Source organism: Aythya marila (genome assembly GCF_965140915.1).
Source record: "Aythya marila genome assembly, chromosome: 15".
Classification (NCBI taxonomy): Eukaryota; Metazoa; Chordata; class Aves; order Anseriformes; family Anatidae; genus Aythya; species Aythya marila.
Genome location: NC_139056.1, coordinates 5294239 through 5315441, shown reverse-complemented (window position 1 = coordinate 5315441; position 21203 = coordinate 5294239). Strand labels below are relative to the sequence as shown.

The 21203-nt window shown below is 59.5% G+C and overlaps 1 protein-coding gene across 1 annotated transcript in view; it reads right to left on the bottom strand.

The window, feature by feature from the left end:
* Positions 1-21203, bottom strand: part of LOC309884002 (ankyrin repeat and fibronectin type-III domain-containing protein 1-like) — a gene marked incomplete at its 5' end in the record, with an annotated part of 153051 nt that overhangs the window by 8280 nt on the left and 123568 nt on the right. Inside the window, 6 exons of the mRNA XM_082772613.1 lie at positions 624-714; positions 1124-1221; positions 1601-1714; positions 1953-2147; positions 2620-2827; positions 3093-3294. Of these exons, the coding sequence (XP_082628739.1) occupies positions 624-714; positions 1124-1221; positions 1601-1714; positions 1953-2147; positions 2620-2827; positions 3093-3294 (908 nt within the window). The remainder of the gene's footprint in view (positions 1-623; positions 715-1123; positions 1222-1600; positions 1715-1952; positions 2148-2619; positions 2828-3092; positions 3295-21203) is intronic.

Here is a 21203-nt window from a genome sequence, read left to right as displayed (position 1 = left end):
TAAGAAAAATCCGTCCTGCTTGATCCCCGTGGATCTCGTGCACACAGAACAGGACCTGTGTGGGACAGCAGAGGGGCTTTAAGGGTGCAAACGTGAACAAATGCCTGGTGCCCGGGCAGAGCAAAGCCAGCCTCACACAACGCCGGTTTCTTTACCTGGGCAGGACAGGCCCCTCCAAAAAGCTGCCCCACGCTAAATTACAAAGCTCTGCTAAAAAAACACAGGGATGGTTTTCCTTCCCCCAGAGGTGGTTTCTTAGCTCAGAAAGCAAAACATCCTCTGTCCGAGCTACCCTAGGAGCAGCTGGCCCAGGTGGCCTAAAACCTCTCCAGCCTTTACCAGGCAGCCAGGCTAATTTCAGGCTGAAAAATAAATATCTGGCAGAGCTCCCAGGGGCCAGAGACAGCATCCCCCAAAAGGCAGCGCTGATAGCTCTGTATACAAGCCCTGCACCCCTTCCACCGGGCACAGCCACCTTGTGGGGCCCACGACCCACCTGCAAACCCTAAATACCACACCCAGCTCTGCCCCTGCCCCACGGGCCATAATGCCCCATCCCAAAAGCTCCCGAGCCCACCCCACCCCAATCCCACAGCTGGGTGCCACCTCTCAGCTGTACTTACTGGAAGGGATGGCGAAGGGGGGCACTGAGGCTTGGGGGGGACCCCAGCCCTTCATGTTGTAGGCAGACACCTGGACGTAGTAAGCTGTGCCCTGCGAGGGGGGGAAGGCACACTCAGGATGCGGGTCCCTCTCCCGGCTCAGCGTGCAGGGCGAGGAGGTGGGGAGGAATCCCAGCACGCCACGAGGAGCACAAAACGGGGCCCCATGGCCCGGGCTACGAGCTCTGACCCCCCTCAGCCACCCTCCAGCAGCACCACTGCCTTGCCCAAGTCCCCCACAGCACACAGAAGGGTCCTCCCTGCTCCTCAAGCCTGCAAGTCCCTCAATCCCTGCCCGAAAGCGTGGGCGCAGCACCCCCTTGCCTGCACCCCCAGCCCCTCCCGGTCCCCCTACCCAAGCCCCCTTCCTGCCGCTGTCCCCTTGCCCACTGCCATCCCACCCATCCGCCCCATGTGCAGGCTCTGGAGCTGCCCCCGCAGCCCGGACCCCCCCAGCTCACCGACACCAGCCCCCGGATGGTGTAGTGCAGGCTCTTCAGCTTGTCCACCACGGCCTCCCCCAGCAGCGGTGAGAAGGTGGGGGAGCAGCTCCACTCCACTGCAATGAGAGAGGCCCCGATGTGCCACATCCCCGGGGTCAGACCGAGCCACGAGGCGAGGAGGGACAGGGAGGAGGAGCAGACCAAGCCGGGGGACCCAGCCAGGCTAAGCAAGCAATGGGCCAGGACTTAGAGATGCCTGATGGGGGGGGGAATTCTCCCAGAAAAATAAATATCTGGTTTAAATGGGTGAAGGCACCTTCTGGCTGGTGGCTCTGCCATGCCGTAGTGTGACAGCGCCGTGCCACAGCTCAACAAGAGCTCGGCACCCTTACAGCCCCCAGGGTGCTGGCAGGGTGAGCACAGGGCAAGTGCCCCACTGCATCCTGCTGGCACGCCCCGGGTGCTCAACAATTGCACAGGGACCCCGGTCCTTACCCTTGTATTTGGTGACAACGGCCGAGTTGACACTCAGGGGCTCCCAGAAGGTCACCTGCACCGAGGAGCTGCTGGCCACAGAGAGGTGCACGTTGCTGGGGGGGTCCGGCACTCCTAGGAGCAGAGAGCACAGGGCACTGCTACAGCACTGACGGTCACTCCAAACCCTGCAGCATCCCTCCTGTGCCTCTCCTGCACCCAGGGGTGCGTCCCCGGGGTGCCTGCTCCCTCACCCACCTGTACCACAGGCTGCAGGGTGCAGGGTCCCCGGCAGGCACCGGTGCAGCCCCGCGGTTTCTCCCCATCCCACGCCCAGCCCCGCTCCTACCCCAGCCCTGCTTGGGGCACTCACGGGCGTGCTCAAAGCCTGCCTTCATGCGCTTGTACAGCCGGTATCGCCACTCCCAGGCCTTGAGCTGCTTCTCCTTCTCGGAGCAGTCGGCGTTGGGTGCCTCGTTCACCACCTGCGCCGTCAGCTCGTTGACGCGCTGCTCCGCTTCCCGCAGCAGCGTGGAGAGGTGCAGCGAGCGGCTCTCCAGGCTGACAACTGCTGGGCAGGCACAGCCAGGGGCAGGGGGGAGTGAGACGGAGGGATGAGAAGGTGATGAGGAGGTGGTTAGAAGGTGGTTGGGGGAACCGTCTTTGGAGCCAGGCTCTGCTGGCACCAAATCCCAGCCCAGAGTCCCCGTCCTTGCTGCAGTTCCCTGCTCGCAGGGACAGTGGCGCTCCCCAGTGTGTGGCTGGGCAAGCAGGGAGCAGGGTCTGAGCACCTCTTCCCACCCCAGCATCATAACCTCCCTAGTTTCCTGCTCTGAAATGAGGAGCCAGCACCATTCCCAGCTGCCCCATGGCACATGCAGTACGCAATAGGGTCTGCTCCCCGAGCTGGAGATGTGGGTGCTGCACAACCCGCTCCAGCCCACCACACACGTGGACTCCCAGGAGGCAGAGGAAACCCCAAAGCTGACGAAAGCATCACCAACTCCTTGCTGCTTCTCCCTGCCCTCCAGCCAACTCACAGTGCGGGCTCTCCTTCGCTCCTGCCTGCAGCAGGGCCCTGGCGATGGGAGCGTTGTTGGTCATGATGGCGATGTCCAGGGGCAGCAGCCCCTCGCTGTTGGGGGTGTTGAGGTCCAGCTCCTCGGGGCTGTACTGCTTCAGCAGCTCCTGCACCCGGTCCAGGTCCTGCAGCTCCACGGCCTCGAAGAGAGCAGCATTGCTCTGGAACTGGATGGAGAGAGAAGCGCCGGTGAGCTGGGCATGGAGTGCTCCTTCACCCCACCCAGCACCCCACCAACCCAAACCGGGCTTGTGGCTGCCCCCAGAACCAGGGAGACCCAGAACCAGGGGCTGAGGAACATCAGCTCTTGCAGCCACAGATGGGTGGCGTTGAGCAAACACCCTGCCCCCAGGCAGCTTCACCTAACGCCCACCCCACCCGTCCCCCTCATCCCCTGCCCCGGTGTGGCTGGGGGGACCGGTGGGCACCCACCAGGTAGGACTTGCGGAGCTTCTCCTTCTCGCCCCGTCCCGCCAGGCTGCCCTCATCAAAGGACGTGTAGTTGACTCGGAACTTCCCCGAGAGGTTTCGGTAGAGCCTTTTGGCCGCGTTCGGCGAGGAAGGGCCCGGCGGCTTCCTGGCCTGCGCCAGCTGCAGGTCCCGCATCTGCTGCGTCATTTTGGGAGACGACGACCTAGGGCAGGGGAGAGGCAGTGAGTGACGGGCTGGCAAGATGTGCCGGGAAGGCAGAGGCAGGCACACGGCAGCTTCAGGAATGGGACGTGAGCCAGGAGAGCCAGAGTCACCGACCCTGCAGTGCTGGGACGGCACCGATGCAGGGGGCTGCACGGTGGACACTGGTGCCAACAGGGAATCTGTTGCCATCATCCAAGCCAGCACCTCCTGGTCACAGTTGCTGGGCCTTTATGGGTCCCAATGGGCTCCCCCAAACCCTGCAGGTGAGGATTTTCCCTCCAGACCCTTGAGCTGGGATGGCCACGGTTGGTGCCGCACTCCGATGCTCTGCATCTCCAGTGCTCATCAGCATCCCTCAGTGCTCGTCTGTGCTCGATTTTCTCAGGGCCCCAGGGCCCTTTATTCCAGCCAAGGAAACCCTCTGAAAGCAAAGTGAGCATGGACAAAAGCCTGTTCCTCATGGCACCAAGGAGCCAGGCCCCTAAAGGGACCCTCAGCCATGCGAGTCCCAGCCTCCCATGCAATGGGGACACAGGCTGTTGGGTCATTCCTCAGCCTCCGAACCTCGGCCCACACTAATAAAGCTAAATGATCTTTTATCCACTGTCATTTTGGCTTCCTTCTTGAAACAGACATGACAAACATGCACATGACCCCAGGAAACCTGGTGCCCTCTCCCTGCAGCCAGGACCCCACACCCCCAGCAGCACCGGGCGCAGGTCCCCAGCTCGGTGCGAGCACGGTGGTGTGGGGCTTTTACTCATGACCCATCAGCTGCAGGACCGAGGGTTTTCACTGGCACCAAACATCTGATCCCCCTGTTGCTGTAGCCCATGGCACAGCTCCCCATTAGGGGGCATCAGGTCTGAAGAACATTGAGAGCAACCATGCCTCACACCATTTCTTGCAGTTTTGACCTCATAGCCCAGTGTGTAAGGCCAGATATCCTTGGGCAAGGTCTTCCCCAAGAAGATAAATAACAAGTGAGGAATTAGCATGACAAAAGGCATGGCAGTTGTCTAGAAGGCAAGGCCAAAATGGTACTGCGAAGTTGTGAGGGTGCTGGTGATGGATAAAAAGCCATCATCGGAAGGCAGGATATTGGTAACAGCTTCGCTACGTGCTCTTCACCGCCCTGGTTTCACGCCAGGCACAGTGGGCTGCAGAAGTCCTGCAATGGTTTTACCTTTCATTTCCATGCTGTTTAAAAGCAGTGACGGTGGGGAGGCTGGGTCCTGCCGAGGAGATGGGTTGGGTTGGCTCCCACCTCACTGCGACAGCCCCGCTCGCAGGCTCGTCCCTTGTGCACCCTGTCCTCCCGTTCCCTCCATCCAGGGAGGCAACGATGCTCCATGCCAGGAAAGGAGGAGCCCAGCAGTACCTCTCCACATTAGCTGCATTAAACCCTGCCGTAACAGATCCCCGCTGCTGCAGCTATGCCTGCAGGATCAGGTTTTAAAAAGAACGGCTCTTGGGAGCAGAAACACCTTTTTCTGCCAATTAGACTACATGGCAAATGACCCAGCACAGGCAGGCTGCACAGCTCGGAGGAAGTTATCACAGAGATGGCAGAAACAGAGGAGCCACGGAGAAATTTCTCACTGCTTTCCCTCCTCCCATTGGCTTTTAATGAGAAGTAAAGAGACAGAAATTATTCAGAGCTCTGGAGCAAACGTCTATCTATATTAAACCAGCTGCCCCAAAGATAAAAGCGCTCCCGGACCTGTGGTCGTGACTCATCGGGGCTCAGTGAGATGGCCTTGATTTATCTGGAGCTAAACTTTGCGGTGGAGCAACTGAGAGCTGAAAACAACACCCGCAGCCGCCGTGCCCTGGAGGTACGAGCAGCCGACACCAGCTCTGGGGGCACGCGGCGGGAGGAGGTCAGGGCCACGGCAATTAGCTCCTCTGCCTTGCCAGTGTCGGTGCAGCTTAGCTCAATCTCTCCCAGCCGCAATCAGTTCTTGCTGCTAATTACCGACCTACCCACTGCAGCAGCACCTCGCCGGCCCCAGCTTTTCAGCTTCCCGGCCGCAGGACGTGGTGTGGACAGCAGCTCTGAGCTGCTGCAAACCCCACCAGCGCAGCGAGCCCAGAGCTGGGTCTCCAGCCCTCGCCCCTGTTACGCCTGGAGAAGGCTGGGGTGCTGCTAAAAGATACCTCGGGGCTGCCCAGGCCCCTCTCGTGGAGCTGCTGTGATGCTGTTTAAAGCGCGTGAGGATGGATGTGCACAAGACAACTTCATTTGATCCCTCTCTTCTTCTGTAATGAACACAGCCAGATTCACTGGGTGGTTTACAGCGCTGTGGTTTCTGCATATTCTGGGGTTTTAATGTTTCCAGCGCTGCAGATCTTGGCCCAGTAAACAGTGTTAATAATTGTTGTAATTATATCATTTTAAGTGCATTTTGTTTAAGGGCGTAGGCTCCCCGAGGCTCCAGCACAGAACCAGTCCGTGTCGGACAGGGCTGCCCCGGCCTGCTGCAAGGAGCCTGCCCACCCCGGGGGGGGACACAGCACCCCAGGGGGCTGCACCCACCCCAGCACCACGCTCCTGTCCGGGGGGACAGGCTGCTGTCACCTCCAGGAGCTGCTCTCCAACACCAGCGGCTCAACACGGCACAGGGAGAAGCTACGGGGGCTTTGTGCACAAGGCTATTTTTTTTTTTTCCCCTTTTGGAGCCCAAAAGACAGAGGCTGAGAGGTGTTAATTCTTCATAGGAATGAGCTGGCTTGGGGTGGGGAAGGGCTTAATGGCTTTGAGGTAAAAGAGGGTAGTTTTAGATTAGATAACTAGGAAGGAATTCTTTACAGTGAAGGTGGTGAGGAGCTGGCACAGGCTGCCCAGAGGAGCTGTGGCTGCCCCATCCCTGGCAGTGCCCGAGGCCAGGCTGGATGGGGTTTGGGCAGCCTGGGCTGGTGGGAGGGGTCCCTGCCCATGGCAGGGGGTTGGAACCAGATGGGCTTTAAGGTCCCTTCCAACCCCAAACCATTCTGTGATTCTATGACGAGAGCAAGGACTGGGTCCTTGCGGGGCTCCTGGTGGCTTGGTGGCATGGGGAACACCCCGATGTGGATGGCTTCGTGGTGTCTCAGCACCGGCTGCCTTCCTGACCTGGTTCAGCTCGGGGTTATCCACTGAAGGAGCAGGCAAAGGCCAGCAGGAGCCTGACAGCCAGCTACCAGGGCAAGCCCAACCCAATCTGGGCAACCTCACAGGGCAAGCCCAACCCAGGCTGGGCAACCTCACCCCGAGCTGGGAGCTCGCACCAAGGGATCAGCCAGAAAGCTGCCCGAGGACACCGGCGTGCAGACTGCTTCGGAAGTCAGCACAGGGGAATTTTCTCATTCAAACACCCTCGGGCTGAGCACACAACAAGCCCACGCTCAGCCTGGGGGCTTGGTGCATGCGCCCTGCGGGTGAGCACACGGCGTGGTCACTGCCACTCGCTGCAGAACCCGCTGCAGCCCGCAGCCAGCACACGAGTGCCTTTTGGCTCCTGTGGCCACCAAGCAGAAACACAGCTTCCAGCAGACAGGAGCTGCCGACGCACTCGCATTTTCCACTCCTTTCGCCTGAGCATAAGCAATTTTTCAGGGCTGGGGAAACAGAGGATGGATCCAAAGCGGAGCACGGGTAGGGAAGCACTTCCAAATAGTGGGATTTCATAATCCACCAAGAGGCACGCTCAAACCTAGGACGAAATTCTGCGCTTGGCATCCTGGCACAGCAGCACAGTTCACGGGAACAGCCTGCACACCAGCCACCCGCATGAGGAGGATTTCCCAAACAGGGACCGCATCAACTCCTCTGAGCTCCAGCCTTAACGGCAAAGGTGCTCCCCGGGATGTGCCAGGCAGTCTGCAAGCACTGCTGCTCATCCCGCTGCCCAAACATGTGGGTGCACAGAAGGTGCTTGCTGTGCAGGACGCAGCCCCAAGGCATTTAAATATCGTGCAGACCGTGGGTGGTGACCAGGTCATGCCAAAATGGAGCAAAACCACTGCACAGCGGAGCACCCCAGAGGCTGGGCAGGCTCCTGCAGCCTCTGCACCCCAGTACCTGTGGCTGGCCGCAGCCGTGCACCCGCCGGAGCTGGCACATGCCCCAGGCAGCATTTCTGCACCGCAGAAGCATCTGCGTGTCTGGAAAATGCACTTGCTTATTGAAACCTGGGTCCAAGGAAAGGCAACAAAACAGATCCAGGGCTTTGTTTGTTTCCTACAGATTCTCTCTCTTTTTTTTTTTTTTTTTTCCCACTTGGCAAACCCGCTGGGTTTTGTTTTGAATGGAGCCGAAACGAGCATGCCTCTTTTGTTTAGCAATAACAACTAACTTATATAGACCCCACTGCTGCCAGCACATTTTTGCGTGAGCTCCGGAAGCCCAGCGCTGTTAGCCCAGTGTCGGTACAAGCAGTCGCTGCGCCGCACCCAGGCTTGGGCAGCGTGTCCCGAGCACCAGAGCCTTGCACCTCTGCAGGGGACTCAGCGTGGGTGCAGGACAGCACCAGTCATGCCTCGCTGGGCAGGCTGCCCCCAGCCCAGCAGACTTCTGTGTCCCTTGGGGAACACTTGCACGGGGAGCTGAGCAGCTGCAGCACCTGGTGAGGAGACCCTCGGACCTCCTGCAGCTCACGCTCTGATTCCGGGAGAGATGGAGGCTTTAAGAAGCTGAGCAAGGTTTGGAGCTAACCGAGTAGATCACTTGCGGAGACCCCCCAAACAACACACCATTTCTGCCGTCCAAGCAGCACGTTTGCAGGAGGAAAGGAGCAGAGACACTCAAGCAAATTCTGCTGCAACACAATAAAGCTGCTGCTTCTTTTTTTTTCCTGTTTTTAATTTATTTATTTTAATTAAGCATTCAGATCGGGGGTATTTAAATGAGCCCAGAAAGAGCCTGTGGCTCAACTCCCATTTAAGTAGGGCCGAAATTAGCCTTTCAGTGCCTTGGCCATCCCCGAGAGCCTTCCATCAGGGTCAGGACTGCTGCCACGTGAGCACTGCAGGCTGTGCCCATACCCTCGTCTCCTCCTGCACTGCTCCTTCCCCACCTGCACACACACGGCACACACAGCAGCCCCATGGCACCAGGATGCCTCAGTGCTCCCAGCCAGGGAAGGTCTGCAGCAAAGGGCTGCAGCTACACCGCCAGCACCGCGTGCACAGCCCACGAGGCATCAGCCCGGAGCTGCTGTACGGAGCACGGGTGGCACAGGATCCCCCCACACCCAGAAAAATCCACATTTCTGCTTCAGTGCAGCTGCATTTCCACGGGGATTGAGCCAAGTGGGTGCGTGCGCTGCAGACCAAGGGTGCTGCTGCCTGTAGGGGCTCAGGAGCTGCTGCCTGGGGTGCGGTGTCCCCCTGCCACCCACGCTGCCTGTCCCCCCGTGCAGACAGCCCCAGCCCCGTCCCCGTGGCACAGCACGGGCAGGCAGGTCTGCCCGCCACGGGGCTCGGTCCCTCCTGCCTCCCAGCGAGCACAAATGCTCCTCGCTGCGCTCCGGCAACGCCGGCCTCTAATTGCTGCTTGACATTAAGCATCTGAGCAAGGAAGTCTTGGGTAAATGTTCTTGCTATGGGAACACGCAGTGCTGAGTCTCTTTAATTACATTGTTTTTGTTTGGCTTTTTTTATTAGTTGTGCTGTGGCTTCCCCTCCCTGACAGGCCGGAGGAGCGCACGCTAAATATGGCTGGGTTTAGAGTCCGCAGTGAAACCCGAAGCTCGGCACCAGCCTGGCTGGACGCAGGCAGGGTGACGGGGGGATGCATTCCAGCCGCCGCGCACGGCTCCGGCCCCGGCCAGCGCCGCGCTGCCCTCGGCGGGCTGGGGCAGCTCCGGGCTCCTCCAACGCCCTGCAAAAACGCGTCCCCCACCTCCCCGCTCTCCCTCGCCCGCCGGATCCTGCCGGGAACACATCGCAGCCACGGCCCGCAAGCCCCATGCTGTTGCCAGCAGCCCCCGGCCCCGCTGCGCCCATCACGTCCCTGCGGCGGTGCGGAGCTGGTGCCGCACACCTGCCGGCCCCACGGGTTGCCCCAAGGGCGAGGGAGCCCTCTACCCACCGGCCACGCTGCTTTTCATCTTCCTCTGCCCCCCTTGTTATTTTAAAGGCATTCCAGAGGATGCTGTCAGGCTTGGATGTGGTTTGGTTGGGTTGTTTGTTTTCGTACTGGAGGTTTTATGATCGCGTTGGGAACGAGCCCTAATTGAGCTGCAATTCGAATTGCAGTCCGTGGGTATTTGTTTCATTTTTGGAAGGGCTTAAACTGCAGCACAGCTTAGGCTGGAGAACGCATTTGGTTTTAACTGGAACCTGATGGGGACAGGGCTGAGCAGGACGGGCCTCCCCGAGCCACGACCAACGCACGCCGGGGAACCCCGGCGGCACCAGCAGCCCTGCAGCCACGGGGCCAGGAGGCTCGCAGCCACCCTACAAACCTCACTGCCCTCATGCCTGCCCAGCTCCCCTGGGCTCGGGGCACCTCGCTGGACCGGGAGCTGCCTCTAGACCTAAGCTGCTCGCAGAGACCGGGCAGCAGAGGCAGGCAGGACCTAAAGGTCAGCGCCCAAACTGCCCTTCAGGGGATCTACGTCGGTGTCATCTTCTGCTGACCGTGCCCCACGCCGACTGCCAGAGCTCACGGCTCGGCCCCAGCACCCAAAATGTGCGTGACGCTGCTGGCACACACAAGAAACGGGACCTCTGCAGGTAGGGACAAGAGGACAGGCAGATCCCCAAGGTGCAGGGGGCCCGGCCGAGCACCTGCCCTGCTCCTTAGCAGCGCTCCCTCGCCCCTCGCAGGGCGACCAGATGCTGGAGCAGGACGGCAGCGCTCTGGAGGAGGCCCCGACCCACTGGCACCATCCCGGCTAAATCCGACTTCCGCATGTCAGGAGCGGATGAAGAGTGGGGACTTACTGCCTGTTTCAGGAAGAAACCCTATCCCTGCACGGCCTGCCAGGAACAGGCACCGCTCTGTGCCACGGATGCATGTGTGCAAACTCTTCTCGGGGGTATCAAATGCAGAAGCTGAGTCATACGACGCCTGGGCTCAAAGAGCACTGAAGGCAAAAAGAGGGGGGAAAAAAAAACTCTCCCTGTGGTGTCACCGGGCCCCAGCTAAGCCCCAACGGGAGCAGCACAGGGGAAGGGCTGGGATGCGGAGATGGGGACGCTCAGCCCCACAGCCAGGACCCAGCCGCCCTGCTGGGAGGAACAAGGATGGAGGTGAGGCCACGCTCAGCCTCGCCTGGTCCTGTCCCCACGCTCAGGTCCCAGCTCCAATTCTTGGATGGAGGAGCCGCTGGAGGACCCCAGCCCGTGTGGGGTCAGCACCTTCCTCTGGGCACCGTACCGGTGAGAGGTGGGGCTGTGGGACCGGGGTGATGCACTGCGGGCCACCAGCATGTCCCCGTGCCTCAGGGACACTGCAGCCACGGGCTGTGGTGTGTGCAGGAGGGATGCTCTGCCAGGGTGCCACCCGCACGCCTTCTCCTGGCCCCACAGCACCCCGCTCTGCTGGCAGCAGGCTCCCCGGCCGCCCGCTGCCATGTCCCGGGGCGCAGCCGCAGGGGCTGAGGCCGACGGACTCATGACAGCAGTGAGAGGGATCAATTTGAACCCAGACCTGTGCAGATGAAAAGCAAATCCTTTAACCTCCTGCGCCACCTTGTGCCACCAGGAAGAATACGCTGGTGAGGTCTGGCTCTCGTCAGAAACCACCTCTTCTCCCTGACCATGAAATTCCAGAAAATTGGCCGGAGGAGGACTTCTGGAGGTCATCTGAGCTCGCTGCCCCACACCTGTGGCTGCTCTCCGTTCCCAGCCGACACATCCAGCCTTGAACCCCAAAGCCCCCAAAGACGAGCTCCTGCCCCCCTGCAGACCCCTGCTGGGATGTCCCTGCTGGTGGAAGCCCACCTCCAGCCCATCGTCCCACCCAAGCCATCCAGCTAGACGGGGACCAAGCTGCTCGAGCGCGCCAACGCTGCACGATGAAAACCAGCACCACCGGCTGAAGACTTCCAGAGCTGCACCCAAAGGGGTTATAAAAGGCAGGCCACAGACATTGATCTCGGCGGGGAGGAGGAGACGACGGCCAAGACACAATGGAAGAACAGACAAACGCACACACCCGGCTCCAGAGCTGCTGCCCAGCTGGTAAATGTTACTGGAGTCAGAAAACCCCTTTCCCGCTGGAAGGCACCCAGCAGGACCCGGCCAGCAGCACTGGGCACGCTGGACGCTGCCCACATGAGGTCCCTGGCACCGTGTCCGTGAGCGGCCACCCCCTTGGGGATGTCCCTGGCCCCACAGCTCCCTGCCCCTCACGCTCTGGGGTCTCCAGCCCTTGCCAGAAATCACCCCACGATGGCACGAGCGGTGCTCGCTGGAGCTTCCCACCTCATGCTGTGCTCCCTCCAGCTTCAGGGAGCTCTCAGATGCTCGAGCTCAGGACAGCAGAGCCCACGGGGGAAGTTTTGAAGCCCCCAGCAGGGCAGGTAGCTCTGCTTTCCACCCCGATGTAAAAGAACAAAGCCAAATGAACAAAATGCCAGGTCACACCTCTGACCGTCAGGACTCTCTCTCGTGTCCCCGCGTTGCAGTGGATGTGACCAGGCCCACAAAGCACACCCGTGGGAGACACAAGGGGTACAAACACCCTTTCCCAAGGTCTTGCAGGATGCAGGAACACATGGAGGCTTTCTCCTTTCATCACTCATTGCCTCAGCTTCTCCTGGCTGCTGGAGCTGTGCCCAGCTCCCAGCTCAGCACCCCGAGGTGCTCGGACACCCCGTGCCGTGCAGCTCCTCCTCCCGGCGCTTACACCCACGGGGGCTCTGCCAGCAGACCGGGCTTCAGCTTCCAGCCATGGAAACAGAGATAAAGACAAGGTCACCTTCTGTGGGATGCTTTGGGACTGTCTGATGAGGATCACCAAACCCTGCTGGGGGTCCTCACGGTCACCCAGACCAACGAGGGCAAGGGGCTGCTGCTGGGGACGTGGGGACGTGAGCCCCATGCCCACCGCCTGCGGGGTGCTCGCCTCCTCCAAGCTCTTCCGAGCATGCACGGCCATGCTTTCCAGAGGCTAACAATTTGACCAAATCTGGGTTGATTTCCACCAGGAATGTACCAACCCTGCCAAATTTCAAGTCTCTTTTCCAAAGCATGGAGGCACCAGAAGTCCTTAAACAAAGAGACGGAAAAAAAAATAATATTGGCAAAGCTACCGTTTTTCCCCAACCTTCTGCTGAAACTTGAAAAAAAGAAAAAAAAAAGAAAAAAAAAAAAAGGAGAAAGTTCAGCCTGAGGCAGAGTGAGCATGGAAAAATTCAGCCCTAACAGTTAAGGTCTGGCAAAGGTATAAGCAAACAAACTTCCGCTGGAAAGTGTCGAACAGCCTCAACAACAAGCGCCTGCTGACTCTATCCACAGCAATCGTGTCGAGCAAGAGGTGCCCTCCTTGTCCCTTCGCCTGTGCAGCACAGCACGTGAGGATGTCTTGAGCACCTTCGCCTCCCTGCCCAGCCTGGCCAGCCCCCTGTGCTGTTGGTGATAATATAAAGACCTGACACCACCGTCCTTCCCCTCCTGGGGATGTCACAAGGGGCCCGAATGGCTCCACGGGCTCCTGGATGGACGTGGCACAGGACGGCCACGGGGCAGGGATGGGAAGAAAAGGGTTTTCCTTCCCTGCTCTGCTCTCGGGGCTGATCTCTGAGATCTCCCAAAGCACCCGGGAGATCCCTGCTTGCAGTTACACCAAGTGGGAGATCTCAGCCAGAGCTGAGGGACTCGGGCTCCTCCGTCACCGAGAGGCTGCAAACGCCCGGCAGAGCTGGTGCCCCGTGCCTGGCAGGTGCCACTATCCCCATTCTCCCTCTCGCCACCTCTAGACCCCGCTCCAGGGACACTGCTCATCCCTCCCTGCCTCTCCTGAGGGCTGCGGGATGTGCCCAGCGCCCAGCCCGAGGCTGGGAAGCAGTGGTTGCAGCTCAGGGACGGCTCTGGCTGGCTGCTGGCGTTTTTCCTCCCGGTGAGGAGCGGCTGCTTGGGCAGCAGAGCCCCCCTCCCTGGCACAGCAGGAGGACGAGGTGAGCGCCCCCGTGGCAGGCAGCCTCGGGTCCGGCATCCTGCTCCAGACCTGCCTCGTCAGCGAGGAAATCAGCCAAAGAGCAGCCCCAGAAGAACCTCCACATGGGTTCACACGGAGTTCACGAGGGGAGCTCCGCTCCACAAACGCGGCTGCTTTTCGGCTCGCCGCGAGCCTTCCGCAGCCGGCAGGGCCAGGACGGGTGCCCCTGGCAGCACCAGCCTCCTCCTGCACCGAGAGGTGAGCGCTTCGCGGGGTCCCCCACCGCCGTGCTCACGGGAAGACGCTCGCAGCCGAGGTTCCCTCGGGCAGCCCCTTGGACAGCCAGCGAGACAGCGGCGCAGACAGGGAGAGCAGCATTAAGCTAAATGTCACACCACCTTATCTGCGGCCAGCAGCAGCCTCCTCGCTTCCCGGGATTTGGCCGGTGGCTTCGTGGGATTTTGCTGCACGGAGAAAGCCGACGCGTGCCCTGGCTTGGGCACGGGATGGGGATGGTGCTGGGCACCCCGGTGACCTGCTGCCCAAGCACCGTGCCTCTGCCCAGGGCCATGCTGTGGCACTGACCGGAGGCAGAGCGGTCCCTCTGGCACCACGAATGCCTCCCTGGGATGCCGCTGCCCCCGAGGCTTTTCCCCTGCACCGGGTGGCACGGAGTGACTCCCAGACATGGCACTGCTCCATGGCTTGCGCCTTCTGACACAGGCCAGGCTGGCAGAAAGGCTCGAGCCTCCACCACACCATAGTCTGGATAACCACACGGAAGGAGAAGGCACCCTCTGGCTCCAGAGCCTGATGCACAGCGGTATTTCAAGCCAAAACAGGCAACGTTTTAATATCGTACCTGCCTGCACCTCCCCAGCCCCAGGAGTCACCTACCCACCTCCGCTCCTGCCACCGCCTGTGACCAGAGGAACTGCCTCCTCCTCCCCGGAGGAGATGCTGATGGACAAGAACTCTGCTCAGGGGAAAAAATAGAAAAGAAAAAAAAAATCTTGCTTTTTTCAGCATCTGCTGCGTGGCCACAGCAGGCTTCTGCCGTGCAAGACCCAGCACGGAAAGCTGAACATCAAGGCTCTTTGCAGAAGTGGTCACACAAGGTAAAGGCTCCAGGTTGTGATCCCAACCTTATAAAGCCTCTGGGCAAACTTCATCTGGAGCTGCCAGCTCCAAGAGCTCCAGGCCAGCCCACAGCTTGTCCTTGGGCCGGGGGAATGGGATTGCCAGCAGAAGACCCCACGTACAGAGCATCCTGATAGCACAGCCAGCTCCTTCATCAGCAGATCTCCAGGTGCCTGAGAAAAGGGATGATTGGGATCATTGCTGCTGGGCTCCTTTAAAACAGCAAGAAAACAAGGCACAAAGAGGGGCAGATCTCACCCTCCGTGGCTCAGCAGGCCAGGGGAATCCAGGTCTCCAAGCCCCAGGCCAGCAGTTCATCCTCAGATACCCAGAAGCAACAGACCATAAATACAGAGCCCTCCCCAAGCGCAGGCAGGAGAGATTTCCCTCCCAGCTGCTAACTGGTGAGCCCTTACCGGCCTGCTGGGATTCCTCCTGGGTGGACACCAACCTGTGTCCGAGTGTCTGGTGGACACTCGGGTGAAGCTCTGCACCGTGGGCAAAGTGAAGACCACGTGCAGGTTCTCATGATGCTGCCAAGTGCCCACATCCACTCTGGACAAAGCCAAGCACGAACCTTGCCTTCCCTAGCCCTGAAACTGGAAATTTTTACCAGATCTGCACTGTTCTGTGCTGCCCACGTGGAAAAACCTCCTTCGCCTTGTCAAACAGCTCTTGGTGGCAGAAAGCCTTCATCCCTGGCTGACTCTCCCCGTTGAAAGCATGAATAAAAGCAACAGAGGCAAAGTGGGATGGGGAGGGGAACGCCGCAGGGCTGCCCTGGGGTAGGTGGAGGAAATTTCTGTGGTAGGGAGAACAGAGAGCCCTGAAAGGAAACTTGAAAGCGAGGAGAGAAGGGAATGTAACTGCCTCCCCCTGACCTCCAGCAGGCACGGGGCTCGGCAGCTGTGCAGGTCCCTTGGTCTCACAAAGCTCCTCGGAAGGTGGGTGAGAGGGATGGGAGTGAAGCAATGGGCACAAGGGAGCGTGCAGATGGCAGAAAGGCTCAAGGAGAGGTGGGGACAGAGCCCAGCACACCCAAGGGGCAGGTCCTCGGTGTCCCGGTGTTCTGGGCTGCCTCCTGCCTCCAGTTTGGCCGCCCCACTGAATGCTGCCCATCCCGGCCAGCAGGTCCAGCGCTGAGCTGGCACCGGGACAGGCTCTCCAGGAAGACAAACAAGAGGTTCCCGAAGCTCTGGCAGGCAGAAGTGCCTCGGCCAGAAGGGAACTATCTAAGAGCAGAGAAAATCTGTGCAACAGGGATTGGAAAGGACAAGGGAGGATGAGGAGCACTCAATCCCTTGAAACAGCTGGCGGAAAGGACCGGGGAAGCAATGTGAGGATGTGTGCAGCTGGGGGGTACAAATCCAGGCAGCGGGCACCTGGGCATGGCTCCATCTGTGGAAAAGGACCAGGGGAGACCCTGCGAGACGAAGAGCATCCTCCCCGCTCCTCGGCAGAGACCAAAGGCATCCGTCCTGCTTTGCAGATCCAGGCCGGGGGAAATGGCAAATAAATGATGAGAGTTAAAACAAATCAACTAGCCCAAGGCAAACGGGCTGCTTGACAGAAATCAAAATGCACTGGGGATAATGGATATGCTGCACTGAGAAACAATCTTATCACAGCTTGGAGGTGTCAGCTACCAGCAGAGGGAAGTGCCCAGAACAATGCAGGGGCACAATATTTCAAATTTGTCTTTCAAATAAATGACATTTCCTCCCCGTGCGCTCAACGAGGCAGGGATCTGGCTGAGGGCTCTGGTCCCAGACGGGGAGAACCTGGACATCAGTCTCTGAAATTTTTTCTCTGTCACCTTCCCAGAGGGTTCGGTTTTTCCCACTGAAGCCTCGTGAGAGAAGCAAATGGGAGCTCATTTCCCCTGAGTGCAGACAACCGGGACGAGCTGCTTCCTTGGGGGGCCCTGGCACGAGCTGGGGCCTCGGCTAATGCCACCAGCACGGGGGGCAGCAGGGAGGCAGCGGGTGACAACGCTGCTCGCAGGGAGGATCCAGCCCCTGGTCTCCTCCTGGTCCGGAGCTGCCCAGCCCCACAGCACCCAGCAGCCAAGCTCCTTTCCCTGCTGCCCCGGCTCCTCTGCCCCTGCCGATGCGCTGCGGGCTGGGGAGCGCTGGCAGCAGGGGCACCGGTGCCACCGTAGGAGGAGATCAGGCTCGAGCCTCTGTCTGTCTGCAGGTGACTCGCAGACAGCAAGGATAAAAAGGGATTTTATGTTAATACATTATTCCTTCCAAACGTTTTCCTAAAGGTAACCCCAGCCTTCAGGGAGCTATTCTGAAGGCTCGTTTATCCCATCAGTGAGTCCCTCAGCCACCAGCGAGCCCCGTCCCCAGCCCCTGGGAGGTGAACCCCTGCTCCCCCATGCCCCCGGGCACGCAGACCACAGCCACCCCCAGGGTGCCAGGACAAACCCAGGCTCTCAAACCACTTCCCCCTGCGCCCCGTGCCCTCTGCCCAGCACCCCCGTTGCCCACAGAGGTGTCCTGGGCACTGAGCGCAGCGGCTCAGCCCCTCCTGCCTCTCTGCCAGCACTCCCCACAGCCGGGGAACCTCGCTGGCTGCACGCAGCTCCTCTCGACCACGCTCAGCGCACATCCACGGGCGTCTCGGTGCAGCAGCACGCGTGGCTGTGCACAGCCGAGGGGCACCGAAGCCCCCGGGCAGGGCCCTGCCACCCGTCCTGGCTCCGAGAGCTGCCGCGTGCTTGAGCAGACCACGAGCGCGGTGCCCGAGCCCGTTTCCACACGGCTAATTCAATAAGTCCCAGCTAGCATTACTTCATACGGCAGAGAGGCTCCACAGCTATTAGGGGAATTGGGAACGGGGAGGGGGGGGTGTGTGTGAGGTGGGGGGGAGGAGCTGAAATGGAGAAGGGAGAGAGACAGGGAGGGTGGAGAGGGGGAAGCTAAGACAAGCAGCAGAACAAAACATCCCATAAATCATGAGGAGCTGCTGAAATACCAGAACAAATGACCCCATAGCTTGGCCATTGTTCCTGAGCGATGGCTTAAAGCGCTCCCAGTCAGACAAAGCGCCTCTCCTTTCATTTCAGCGCCGCGCCAGCCTGTCCAGGACCTGTGCTCAGCACAACCGAGCGGGGAGCCAGGACGGACGGACAGACAGCACCAGTGGGATGGGGGGGGTGAACCCCCCGGAGGGCTGCATGCCTGTGTCACCAGCGGGTGCCCACACCTCTCCGCTTGCCAAGAGCATCTCTTGGCTCCCAGGTGCCCACACAGCGCCCGGGCTCCGATGTGTTTTGCTGCACACATCAGGGGCTGTTGCTCTCTCTTGTTGCTCCTTGCTCAGGCTGGGACCCACTTGGTTGGGAAGAGAAGCAGATCCACATCTTCTCGTGGACGTGGAAGCCAGGAGTAGGACCCCACGGGTCAGGCTGTGTTACCCAGAGCAGCACGGAGCCCTTCGTGGTGCTGTTCCTCCCTGGCTCCCCAAAACCTGCTGACAATTCCCGTGGTGCTTGGCAAAGAGACAACCAGCCAGCAAAGAGCTGCATCAGGAAAGTCCCGAGTGCCAGGTTAGAAACAGCAGCTCGGGGCCCTGCAGCCCGTCGGACGGTGGCATTTCAGTGTCAGGAGGTGAGCAGCCCATGGGCACGGGGCACCCACGCTGCCTGCCCACGGCAGGAGGCACCTCCCTGGCACGGCTGCGTTACAACGGGGGCAGTACAAAATTCTGAATAAATCCATGGAAGCATTTCCATGAAACTCCTTTTGCTTTAGAACCAAACCCACGATTCGGAGCAGCGTAAGAGCAGGACGAGCCCAGCGGTCACACGCCAGGTCCCCGCTCTGACCCGCGCTGCCGCCAGGCTTCTGCGCCTCCCTCCCCTTGGCAGAGGGGAAGCCAGGGACTCGCTCAGCACCTCGCCAGGGGCTGAGCAGCAAAAACAAGGGGCTGGCTGCCTCCCGCATGTCTGACCACCAGACGACGGGCTCCTGCCAGCAGCTCCGGCAGCCTGCGGTGGGCAGCCAAGGAGCAGAACCGAGATAACGGACGGGGAAAGGAGGAATGCGCTGCATTTTTTCCTGAACCGCCGGGGGAATAGAGAGCTCCGAGCACAGCTCGCAGGGAGGCTGCCCGGCACGAAGCACGTGGAACGGGGAGGGGGGGGCAGATAGAAATAGCAAGGAGAGAGGGAAGAGCGAGACAACAAAACAACAAGAAACAGGTGAGACAAGGGGAGAGTATGGGAAAATAAACAGGGCAGCAGGAAGGCAAGCAGAGGTGTGGGTGGAAGAGGGAATACCAGAATGAGAGGTAGGAAAGGAAAAGAAAGACACAAATGGATGCCAGGAGGACAAACTGCTGCTGGGTGCCAGAGCTGGAAGGGCACGGCGGGCCAGAGGATCCCAGGCTCCACATGTGCAGGAGTGGATGCAAACAGCAGGTTGCAGCCTTCCTGTGTGCTTAAGGCTCGCTTGAAAGAGAAATGTGGATCATTTCCTAGGTGGCACACACGGGAGAGGAGGCTCTCCCTTCACCTTGGTTCACCCTAAGGGGGAAAAAAGGATCGCTCGCGTTTCTCAGAGGGCTCTGCAGAGACACCGAGAAGTCTCCGCAGGAGCTGCCAGGCTTCTGATTCTTAACTCCAACAGCAGAAGGTGTTGAGCTGCAAATAAAGAGCACTTTTGTCTCTCATGCCTTCGTGTTATTTAGGGTTTGGAGCTAGATCAGTATCACAGACAAACAGAGAGCAGAACAGCAACAAATCAGACCAAGAATCCTTCCCTTCCTCCATTGCCAGTTTTGGCCTCATTTGGAGCTCGCGCCGCCTCGGACATCCACGAGCCGTGGTGTGTGCTGTCCAGCACAGGGGATGAGAGAGGAGTCAGCAAAAGCTGTCCTGATAAACACAGACACGAGCAGCCTCCAGGCCTGTCCCCTGAGTGCACAGGCTTCGTGCCGCGCGGTTCCTGCTGATGCACCAGCGTGGGGCTGCTGCAGCGTGAGCGAGCAGCGCCCTGCGGGGCCACGGCACGCTCACCGGCCCTAACAGTGGGGACTTTGTGGCCCTGGCTTTAAAAAAAATACCCTAAAAAGCCTAATAATGAAGTATTTGCTTCAGTAAACAACATATGAATGAAATAAGTGTTTCCTCAATACGTCCCTTTTTCCCTGCCTTCTCTCCCTCCCCCCCCCCAAGCAATTTTTTTTAATAAGTGGAACTAACGAGACTGCTCTCGGTTGCTGCTGAGCTCGGGACAAGACTGTGCCCCTCTCGCCTGGTACAGCACTGGGACGTGTGCCGGGCTAATAAAGCGTGCGTTGTGCCTGGCAGAAGCGTGACCCGTGAGCACGGCTCGCCTGGTGGACGGGGGAGATGCTCAGGTGGGTGCTGGGACCCTGAGACCCTGAAACCTGCGCCTGGGAGCATCCACACACCTACGGGTGAGCACACGGCCGGCCAGCACATCAGCTATCGTGGCAGCAAACAGCTGCACTGCCCAGCCCAGACTGCTGCCAGCACCCAGGGGGGAGCCAGGAGGGACAGGGAGAAGGGAAAAGAGAGGCTCAGGGACCTGCTATCTCCATCCCGATGGCACTGCTCCAGGCAGGGGACACGGTGTCAGGCAGGCACGGTGGCACTGCACAGCGCCTCCTCTCTGTCCTTGGCTTCATCCAGCCCCCCTGAGCACCTACTGGGAATGCTGGCAAACTGACTCAGCTTGCCCTGAGTGAGGATGCTTTCTGCTGTGGCAGAGGAATGAGGAGTCAGACTGGCAGTGTTTGGCAGGGGTATCGGGTAGAAAACCCTCCCCCAGACTGACAGCCAGCTTTTCAAAGCAATGGGTGCCAGTGATTTAGTTCTCCTACTCTCTGAGTCTGCCTCGCAGTGCAGAGAGGCAACAGGTGGTGGCAGGTCCCTGAGGCCTTCCTTGCCTTCAGGCCTTGGGCTTAGACGGGCATGAGTCTCAAAAGCTGCTGATTTGGGAAACCAGAGTAAATTCCTGCACTGCTCCCGGCTCTTCTGCTGAGCCACGGCAACGGGAAAGCCTTGGCAGCTGAGCTGAGCACACCAAGGTGGATGGGCTCCTCTCCCCACAGCCACAACACATCCAAAATCTCCTAAGGCCCAGCAGCTGACAAGGCAAAGGCGATTTATCCTCGCCAAGAGCTCGTTTGCAGGCTAGCTTACAAGGTCCCCATAAACCAGCATCGCTCACCGCTGCTGCGCTGCCCCTGCCCTACACGGTGCTGTGCAGACCGACACGGCACAGGCAGCACCCCCGAGGAAAACGCTGCAGAGCAAAGCAGAAACACACCTCGAGACGGGGGAAAAGCGGGACCCGGGGGGTTAAAAGAGGCACTACAAGGGAGAAGAGAGACTTACTGACTGCTCTGTGCTGAATAAAGAGAAACGCTGTTGGGTTTTAATGAGCTCTTTGCTTGTTTTCCTGATTGATAGGTTATAAATTCACATATTTGTCTATTTGGAAGACTCAGAGGGACTGAAGAGCAGCTTTTCTGATGACATCGTTTCAGCAAAGGGAAGTTGCGCAGCTGGAGAAGAAAGCAATCTGTCACCAAATAGCTTAAATTCTTTGTCTGGCCTCATTAATACCTATTTAGCTTTGATGCCTAACAAACCTCACAGATAGAGGAAGCCTTTGAGAAGGCCTCCACAGCCTCACACG